A 10,945-nucleotide genomic window follows, 5' to 3' on the forward strand; every position below is an offset into this window, starting at 1 on the left:
GTTAAAGTTAGAAAACAATATACTTTTGTGATTTGATTATGTAAATTTTGTCAGTCTAAAATAGTTTGCAGTAATTCCTTTTATATATATATTTCATATTCTTTTCGACACTTTATATATATATTTATATATATATATATATATATGGAATAAACCTAATCATTTATGAAGTTTAACAATAATTAGAAAATATTCTCCAAAAGAATTTCCCAAGTGTGTTGCTAGATAGAAAGCGCATAATTGCCAAGATAACTTACATTCGAGCATGAGCCCAAGTCATTAAATAAAAATAAGAGCATATTTGTAAAAAAGTGCCGTAGAAGAAGGTGCACAAAAAACATGCACTTACATACTTTCCGAAAGGATGTAAACTGTACTTGTAGGCACTGTCATCTGTTCAGATTTCCTTTACTAACAATAGAGAGCATAACTTTTGATATTTAGATGTTTCTGCAGGAACAGGACTAAGGCAACCACATGCAGCAGATTGTGTGTGTAATGCACAGAAGACAGACAGCATTCCAGCAGTAAAAGTCTGCAGTGAGAGTCGCTTGATACCTGGAAGGTCTGGAGTGTCATCTTGTCATTAAAAATGGAAATCTGTGTATGCCACTGGCATCATGTCAGAAATGGCACCTGATATGCAGACTCTTTACCTTTAAAATGACTTTAGATTTTTAAACAAGCAGACAGTTCATTTCTATGCAATTTTCTAGGTAGCAATGTGGCTTTTTTATTTTATAATAAAATAGCCAATTTTTAGAACCAACTACTTCTAAACCCTATTCTAAAACAGATACATTCTAAATATGGAATGTTCAACAGATAGTGGACTTTAAAAATGACAATCTTCAAAATTCCCTATGTTTTATCATTGCATAGCTGAAAATTCATCTGCTTCTTATTAAAAAAGTACTCTGCTCATTCAAGAAGACTTTTGCTCCAATCTCCTTCAATTTCCTTCTTTCATACTGTACAGTGGATCCACAAGTTTATTGTGCACATGCATTAAACCTTAAAGAAAAAAAGCACAGTTCTAGTTGTTTTTGTTAATTTTAAACTATCTCATTTACTTTAGAAAATAAAAGTTTTTATAAAATAAGATACCATCTATTTGGTTACCATCTGATAAAAAAAATAGCCAAATTTATTGAAAAAGTACAAACAGAAATGTTTCAGATTTCTAGTTTTAACCACCTGGCAAACACCACCTTATCTTTATAAACCAGTGCAGATGGAGGCTATGTACAGAGGAGCAGCAGTTCTTCAGAGAGCTTCAGCATGAGACAAACTGGAGTACTGACTCAGTTAATACATTTTAATGCCCTCTAAAGTCTATGTGGATTTTGATCCTCTTGCAGTTCCTCTACTAGACTCCAATGAGGGGCTCAACACTATTAATGCACTCCAGCATATGACCCTATCCATTCATCTGGCAAATGATTTTCCATTATTTTGGAATATGTCTTTATGACTTGGGTTGATTATAAGCTTAGCCATTCCATATTGAGGGAGGTTTACTAAGAACAATACAGAAGATAACCTGCATTAAATAATAATTTAGAGCAGAAATTGAAATTTTAAGTAGATTTTAAATGCTGTAATTGGTACCTGTTACAGTAGAAATTGGTGTTTTAAATTTAAGTAGATTTTATGTATGCGTGTAGATCCTTCTTATCTATTAGACTTCCTACATGTTGCCAGAAGAAAAGTTAAATCTCACAGATTCTAAACAGCAATGTCTACACAAAGTTACTTAAGAGTGTGGCTTAATGTGAACTCATCCTACTTCTGTCACGTTATGGGGACAGGCCTCAACAGGCAAGAGGAAAACACATCCATCACGAGGTGTCATGAAATACACCAGAATCAAAGAGGTATTTAAAAAGTGAAACCAAAAAACTAGAATGAATAAAACAAATTCCCAACTATTACAATTGTTTTCTTGAAATTAACTTGTATTCTTTAGAAATTATATACCAAAATTAACTTCCATTTATAATACTTATAGTTAACCTAGATCTAAATACTCAGGAACTAAATAATTAGAACTCTTTTAAGATTTCCTGTTGGCACTTTTTAGTTATGACAGAAGACATGGTAGTGATAAGAGTAGAATTTGAAGAATTAGGGATAATCACAGGATTCATATTCTCCAAATACTATAAAATGAGGCCTATAGCCCTGAATAATATCTTAATTCCATTTTTTCTTCTATTGAAGGATGTGTCCTAACAGGTCCAAAGTGGAAAACACACATTCTCTTCCACCAGTGTGGCAGCCCTCCTATGGTCTATGCTTCAACATTTCCAGAAGAAATTCTAAAAGTTGAAACTACAACAACTAACGTTTACCTCCCTTCTAATTTAAATTATCTAAGACATCTATACCTTTTAGGGAAGCAATGATTATGGTATTAATGTGGAAATACGGTTTTGATTTAGACGATACCATTCTTCTGGGAGGCAGCATAACAGATTAGTCAAAAGCTCAGACCCCAGATGAGCCTGACACAGCTCTGTCCACATATGAGCTGTGTGACTTTGGGTAAGTGGTGTAATGTCTCTACCTGTTAAGCCTGTCAATTTATTTTAAAATGGGGAACATAAACAGTACCCACTTCATAACTCTGTTGTGAGAATTACAATGCATTCAGAATAATGGCTGATCATAGAGGTATTGGCCATTATTAAATATATTATTAAATATTTGCTAAAATGTAAAAATCTTATAAAAACCAAATGTAACAAATCAGATTGGTACAGGAGTTTTCCCAGGGATTACTATTACTAGAAAATGGCCATGTTAAATGAAACACTCAAAGCTGGCATTAAATTTGTAGATAATGAGGATTCTTCATATTAAGTTTAAGGAATACATTTTAGGATGAAATCTGAAGAACTACAAGGAAATAATGTGGGTGAAACTCCCACCGAGGGCGGGGCTGAGTGATTCTCACCCCATCACTCTGCTTCAGGCAGGTTGAAAGACGCTAACAATTTACAGTTTAATTTGATAACCTTTGTGCCTTGTTAAAAAACGAGTAAGTCAACTGATAAAAACAGAAATAGAAATATTATGTTAACCAATGAAGAAATGTTTAAATTGTATCTACTTATCTATCCACTAAAAATGGTTTTGAGCAATATTTAGTAAAATAGCAAAATGCTCACAAAACATTGAATACAAATACAAGACAAAACTACATACACGGTCTGACCAAATTTGTTTTAAACACACCTGACATTTTCCAATGCTTGCCAAATTTCCATCATTTGTGTAACCCTTGCAAGGTGTCTGCCACACTCACACGTTTACATGTCCTATGAGTTACTGTTTTCCTTTAAAAGGACTTAGCATGTTTTCCTATTGCCAAATACTGGTGCTGTAACTGTGAAACACTATTATTTTATGTACCAGTGAGGGAAAAAATGCTACCACATATGCTGTGGTGACACCAATACTTTCCAATTTCAGACAAGATCACTGTGTCTTAGAGGCATAAACCATGATAGCTTTTTTAAACCTTAAGCAATCGTACTCAAAAAACACAGCTTTTATATGTTTAGTGTAGTTTTTCCAATACATGTTAAAATAAAAACCTAGTTACTAATAAGAGCAAAAAGATTAGAACTGTGTGTCCATTCACGTAACAAAGGCAGGACACATGCTGAACAGTATGTCACTGACCCACCTGACCAGTTCATGTAATTTTAACATCAACTATGTAAATACAGGTGCTTAATTAAACATACCTACTTAGCTTGACTGTATGTGTGTCTCTATATGTAGCGCTGACTCTTAGACAGTGTTCCAAATTGAGTAGAGACAGATGTTCCTTGACAATCTCTTAAAACTTTTTTGCTCATTGTTATCAAGCATTTGATACACAGCCTGACTGAGGAAAAAACAATGCTACCAGGTGAGCTATGGTGACACCAATTTTAAGACACTCCAGTTTCAGTACAGGCAGGTTTGAGAACTGTTGAACTAGACTACAGAAAACAAGCAAAAGGAAAATCAAACTACAGAACCCTAGGCAACCAAACTCCTGCTTATTTGTAGAGTTTATTCCATGCTCTTGTAACATTTAGCCATTATAACTTCAACATACGGAAAGATTTGTTTAAGATATGAAGAGTAAGTGAGACAGTGAGAGACCTATACTCTCCGCCGATCAGGCTGGACACACAGGTGGGGAGAGGGGCGGGGGGGTTGGTAAACATGAGAAAACTAGAAAGGACATAGATGGTTCCTTTGAGTTATTTAATTTTACATCATATATTTAATATGAAAGAAAAATATTTTCTTAAACTTTGGATTTCAAGAAAAATTGTGTTTACTGAAAAGATAGATTGAAGAGATTCTCTTCATTAAAAAAAATAAATAAAAACACCCAACAAACTTCTCTGAAGGATACTATTATCTGCGTGAGAAGTTTCTATTCTTTGAAAGAACCAATTATTGGGTCCCACGATGCCTTTACTAGGCCACAGCCACAGTAAGGTTTTAACTCTCATCTACAACAGAACATCTCACAGTCTGGTTATAAATTCAATGCTCACCTTTGAAGTATTTCACAGTTTTAACTCTTAATTCTAAAGTAGCGTCTTCATCACATACAAAGATAGTCCGGGGATGCTGCTGGAACGCGGAGACCGTCCACATGTGATTGACCCCCTCTTCTATGGCTTTGTACAGGGCGAAGGCCTTGTGCGCCCCTGTGATGAGGATCATCACCTAGAAAGTCAGGTTCCATGTGAGTCAGAAGCTTTCCTTAAAAAACAGGACTGCATAACCAATGTTTTTCTGAAGAAAAGACAAGAATATACAGCTCCACATTTCTTCACAGTTCAAGGTTTTTTTTTAAGGTAACAAGAACAAAGTGCTGCTTCTGGTTTAACAAAGCAACACAGTGTGTGATGGGGTTTGAGTGAATATACTGTAACACCCACAATATCAACACAGTAAATAACGATTTATAAAGGAGATCTGGGAGAAGGAAGAAAACGAAACAAAAGGGCTACTATCTTGAAAAGCAAAATTGTAAGTCCTCAAACATTTAAATAATCGGAATTTTACAGCAAATTGCTGTAGTCCAGACAAACACAAAATCAGAAAGACCTTCAAACAACAGATACTTGGAAAGTCCTCTAGGGAAGCCTGAAAGTCACCTCACTAACGGAGTGCCGCCTGACTCAAGGACCAGGGATCTACTTAAGTCATTTCACGAGGGCGAGGGGTGTGCTACTGGCGCCGAAGGATCTATTTAAACAAAGAATCTGCCTTCAAGTATATACAACTGAGATTACCCTGATAAACTACAGAAAATCCAAGTTCTTCCCAAATCCCAAACTGCCTATAAAATAATTTCAATAACATGAGTGTGTCAGAATGAATCTTCTCGTTACCATCTTTCAACAGTAAGCCAATCCTACTTTACAACTCAAACTGTGCACATAAGTTTATGTAACAATCTTTAAACTTGATTATTTTAAATTATAATGGTTTAGAAAATGAATGTTAAAGTGGCTGTAGTTTTAAAGTACATTACATCAAAATTCTGAATTGCATATTTTATATATAAGTAGACCTTTCAGAATGGGGGAAATGAAAGCTTAATAGACCAGAATATTTCAACAGTTCCTTTTTATCATGACTCACTACTTGATTTTAATTTTGAAGCTGTATCTTGATTAAAATCAAAGAGCATGAATAAATTAAAATATGTATAAATTTCCCCTGACATTCTTATTCATACTTCTGAAGTACAGGGATCCAGGCTCTGCACGTTTAATATGATGTCATCTGTCATTAAACACATTTGTCTCTGAAGACAAAAACCCCTCTCAGTTTGATACACTAAGTAAATTATTATACTAATAAATGGATTTGTAAGTTACTTTTCCTTGCTGGACATTACTGGCCAAAACTCTTTTTCTTAAGACAGATACATGGATTACAGAAGGGATGAACACAACAAAAACCCCACACAATAGTCCTGGCTTGAGTCCTGGTCCTTAAACTCAGAATTTGGAATTAGGGCCCAGGAATCCAGCACCCTTATGTGATTATTATGCAGGCAATCTGGCAAAGTTCTTAAACCAGCACTTGAAGAGTTACTAGAAAACTACCGTAACATGTACTGTATTCAATGAAAGTATCTTTTGATTGACATATAAAGGATTTCAAAAACTTGTTTCTGGAAAGTTTTCTAATGTGACTTGGTGGTTCAAAAAGTAAACAATGAACCACGCACTCTCCCCGAAAACACCACCATGAGATACTACTGTTACTCATATTTTATAGTTAAGGAAACGGAGGCAGGGCTGTTCTCTAACTTGTCCAAGGTTTTGCTAAAGCCAGGATTCAAATAAGTCTGGTTCTGGGGTGCATGTCCTTAACAACTAACTACATTACACTGTCCCCTGAGAGACAGAAACACTGTTAAAAAGTGTAACAATTATACAATCGGAGCTAAGAGTTTTTCATTATTGAAGCAAACACTCTAAAAAGGTAGTAAGACAGGCGGCAACGAATCTCAACATAAAGCGTACACTGCGAAAAACAATGAGAAGTCAACCAAACTGGTCAGAAAGGACACACCTAGCATTTACACGGAGGGAGTGGAAGGAAAGGAGGCTGCTGGAAGCTCAGGGTGGGGCGAAGGATTGATTACTGGGGTTCACTGCTGGCCAACGTGTACAGACATTAATTAAATGTATTAGGGATATTAAGAAACACCTGGCAAAGCAGAAATTGGGAAAAAACAAATTGCTCTCGAAGGTATGGCCTTTAAGATGGGACTGGGTCCTAAGGGTTGTGCCCACACAGTTTAATGGATTAAAGGGTGAATGGATTAACTTCTTGGGAGTGGAACTGGTGGCTCAGTCCTGGCCTGGTGACACCCTGTGCTGCTTCAGGGCTCCACACACCATCCCTGCCAACAAGAAGGCTCTCACTAGACGTGTCCCTCAACCTCAGACTTCTCAGTCTAAAGAATCTTACAAAATAAATTCCTTTTCTTTATAATTACCCAGTTGCAGGCACTGGTTTATACACGCAGGGAGTAGACTGAAGTCATTTTACATTGTGACAAATGTCATAAAGGAAAAGCACAGCCATGTGAGAGAGGAAAAAATTTCACTCTGAGGATAATGGTTAAGAAAGGGAATTTTTAAACTTAAAAACTCAATGGTGCAGTGTTAGCAAAGCAAGGAGAGAAAACATAAAACATTCCAAATTTGTCCTCAACCTTAAGATCCCAAGGTAAGAACTGACTGGTAACTGAAGCCAGTAGTCCATGGGTTCTTTATCCCAGGTCTTGGGGAAACCTCTCAGATCCTCCAAGGTGTACACAGAAGGTCCTCACTACCCACATTTCCAGAGTGTGACGATATCTGATGAACTGACCACCTGAACATTTAGCTCCCCACTCAATCCCTCTTCCCATTTAGTGGAAGCACCTCCCCTACACAGGGATTCAAAGTGAAATGAAGTGTGTACGACGTCAATGGAAACACTGGAGACACTGCAAGTCCATTCACAACCACCAGCAACCTGTACAAACTACGCCCATTACAACTGAAGATAAGGAAACCAATAAATAACATTTGTTTCAAAAGAATGTTGTGAAATCAAAGCACTAAGCTACGTTCTTGAGAAAACAATGAAGCCCTAGAATAGTTTCACCATGATGGTTTTCTTTATAACCACTGGGAATGTGGGGGTGCATCATAATTTTACTGCAAAAATGGACCCAAGGGAAAAAGTCAATTTTTGAATAATTCTCTGTTCATTCTAAAAATGTTTAATCATTAAAACTTAAATCATGCTAAGCGTGAGAAATATATTTACATAACTTTTCAGCTTCATATTTTAGAAGTAAGATTGCTCTAAAATGTTTTTTTCAAATTATTTACTATAAATTTCAGTCCTTGAAAGGTCTTCTTTTCATATACCTATGACTTCTAGATAATGAGAAACTCCTGTATTTTGAATGACAATTCTATTTGTATGCTCACGTATAGGTATAATTTTATCAAGATCAGTTATCTATTTATCATATCCTGCCTGTACTTTTTCCTCTGAACTTGTCCAATCCTGCTACCAACAAAGTTCTGGGTTCCGTATAATTTCACTACTTACAGTCATGAACTATGATTTGTTCTGTTTTTCTCAAGGAAGAAAATGACAGTCCAATCAGAAACTTAAAAATCAGGCACAGTGTACTGTTCGGAGCTCTTCCACACTAAACGCTGAACGTGGAAAAGATCCAGACCGAGCCGGGCTCCTTCTGCTGGGACTAACTGGGCTACCCTGCACATTTCAGGAAACACTTCACACTGAATCATCTCGAGGGCTTCAAAAGCAGAGTACTGTATGTAATGAGCATTGCGTTTTCCCCGACAGTCCTTCCACGCAACTATTTCAATTAAAAACAAACCATATAATCAGTAAGATATTAGGACCTCAAACGGAAGCAGGAATAAGCCAGGTGAAGCAGTACCTGAAAGTGATACTAATTCTTAGTTTACAACTCCAAAAGCCTTCATTTAGTTAATTTCTAAATATGTCAATGAGAATGACAAAATGTAGTTACTAAAACTAGGAAAAAATTTACAATGGAAGCAGAATGCAGCCGAAGGATCCCTTACTCAGGATCTTCATCCCTCAGGAATCTGTCAGCATCGAGAAGCAAGCATCAAAGAGCTTTGAATTCTTACCTCTCTAGCGTCCATCACTGTCCCCACACCAACAGTCAGAGCCATGGTTGGCACTTTTGATAAATCTCCATCAAAATATTTAGCATTTGCCAAAATGGTGTCCATTGCTAGAGTCTTCAATCTTGTCCTCGACACTAAACTGGATCCAGGCTCGTTGAAAGCGATGTGACCGTCTGGACCAATTCCTTTCAAAAGAAACATACAGTGAAGAAGGGTCTCTAAGTTAAACATGGTTTTAAGAGTAAACACACTTACCTTGTTTTATTTTATAGTTGAATTCCTAATACTGCACTGAAATATTTCTGTATTGATTAAAAAAGTACCTCCATGTTTTCTACATGCTTTAGCAGTGAGCTGACCTGGGTCTGATAACAGTCAAGTCCCGCCTTGTGTTAGTGTAACACTCCGCAGTTTATGCCCTTTTACCTGCATCACCACAACAGACGTTCAGCAACTTGTGAAAGGGTCAACTAGGCATAGCTAATTCCCTCATCTCCCACCATTCTTCAAACACTAAAGGAAACGCTGATGCTCAAGCAACCTGTTCAAGGTCGCAATGTAGTAAACACTGAGAAAGAAATCTAAGTGTTTTTTTTTTTTAGAAACCAAGCACTCTAAGTGTGCTGATTCCTAACTCCAGATCTTTCTAGTCTTGTCACACTTCAATTTGCTTGGTTCTAGTCCAGATGGGGCAATTATTGGTGAACTTCTCTGTAGTAGAGTTCCTTCACTTATAAAAATGCACTAAACAAGATAACACCCAGATCAGGAGTATTCTAACTTTTGGAACTGAATGGAAGAAGTATTTGATATACTATATACTACCCAGTATACACACACATGTCACACACATAAATGTAATAAAACAAGAACTGCATGAAACCATACTTACTCTGACGAGGGGCCATACAAGCTATTTTCTATCCGTTCCATTTCATTAATAAAACGAAAAGAAAATGTGGATATGACTGACTATATTGATTTCGTAACATAGGTGACAACCATGTTAAAAAACGCTGCTTTAAAGAGATATATTATTAGCTCTGACGTTTCTAGGACTGCTTGTAAAATATAGCCAAGAATATGGCGGTCTTTATCTGAAGGAATGAAAAGGTAATTTTTTTCATTTAATTAAGACCTTTCTATGACGTAAATAAAACAAGCTTGTACACAGGGACCCTAGTAGCAGGTCACATTTCTGACAACCTCAATCAAAAATAAAGCCCCAAGTTCCCTGGAGTAATGACCATTAAAGTACCATCAGCATCTATACTCTGCCTGTTTAAGGATGAGATTATTTGCGTCTTACTGACACCATCCCATTCCAGTAAAGTTTCCCAGGCTACCCTGAGGTCAAAGCTGGCAGAGGGTAGCCTCGTCTTGGAAGGACGGAGGAAGAAATGAACCCTGGGAAGCAGGTACAGACACCAAAGGACAACTGTCCAGGGACGGTGACATGGAGACAGAAAGCCAGACCCACATGCAGGTAATTATACATTGTTTCTTCCTACTACTAAGAATATGTCTGCTCATAAATGTGTTTTAATTACAGATATTCATTTCTCTGCATATGTAAAAACTCTTCTATTCCTCCTCTTAAGTATACATACGCCTAAACATTTATATTTATACAGTAGAACCTCTGTAAGTTGACCACTCAAGAGACTGTAACAAACTAGTCAACATACAGAGGCGGTCAGCATAAGGACCTTGGCCGACGATAGTCACACATGCATACGGTGCATGTCCAGTCTATGAAAATTAGGTCACTTAAGAGGTGGTCAACTATGGAGGTTCGACCGTAAAGGAGAAAAGGATGGGACCAGGGAAAGAAAACCTCTGTAAAAATAGAAAGTCCACTACAATGGACACTAGTGAGCTCACTAGGGACTGGGCACAGATAAGGGCACAGCTAAGCTGAAACTCTGAGTAAGGCCCATCAATGAACAATGGCAACATATTCACTTCATGGCCACCAAGAACTCAAAAATTGAGGTTTGGAATATAAAATGATTTAGTTAAATGTGACTAATTTTTATTTAGCTTTTAAGTCTAAATTAAGATGATAGCATCTCTAAGAAATATGTCAGAAATTACTCCATGTCTGGCGTAAATGTCTTTCCTCTGTTCCTACAGTTCCGAGGGGCGGAATGTACCAGTGCTCTTCATGTACGGTCTTTATCTTCATTATTAATCCCTACCATTCATGTATGAGGGGC

General features: G+C 36.8%; 1 protein-coding gene across 1 annotated transcript in view; it reads right to left on the reverse strand.

The window, feature by feature from the left end:
- Positions 1–726: 726 nt before the first annotated feature.
- Positions 727–10,945, reverse strand: part of GNPDA2 (glucosamine-6-phosphate deaminase 2) — a 25,505-nt gene continuing 15,286 nt past the window's right edge. The window contains exons 5-7 of the mRNA XM_003794582.3: positions 8,727–8,911; positions 4,566–4,740; positions 727–1,014 (exon numbers count right to left, since the gene is read on the reverse strand). Of these exons, the coding sequence (XP_003794630.1) occupies positions 953–1,014; positions 4,566–4,740; positions 8,727–8,911 (422 nt within the window). The 3' untranslated portion in view covers positions 727–952. The remainder of the gene's footprint in view (positions 1,015–4,565; positions 4,741–8,726; positions 8,912–10,945) is intronic.

This window comes from Otolemur garnettii, unplaced genomic scaffold (assembly GCF_000181295.1).
Source record: "Otolemur garnettii isolate 467f Iridium unplaced genomic scaffold, OtoGar3 scaffold00083, whole genome shotgun sequence".
NCBI classification, from domain to species: domain Eukaryota; kingdom Metazoa; phylum Chordata; class Mammalia; order Primates; family Galagidae; genus Otolemur; species Otolemur garnettii.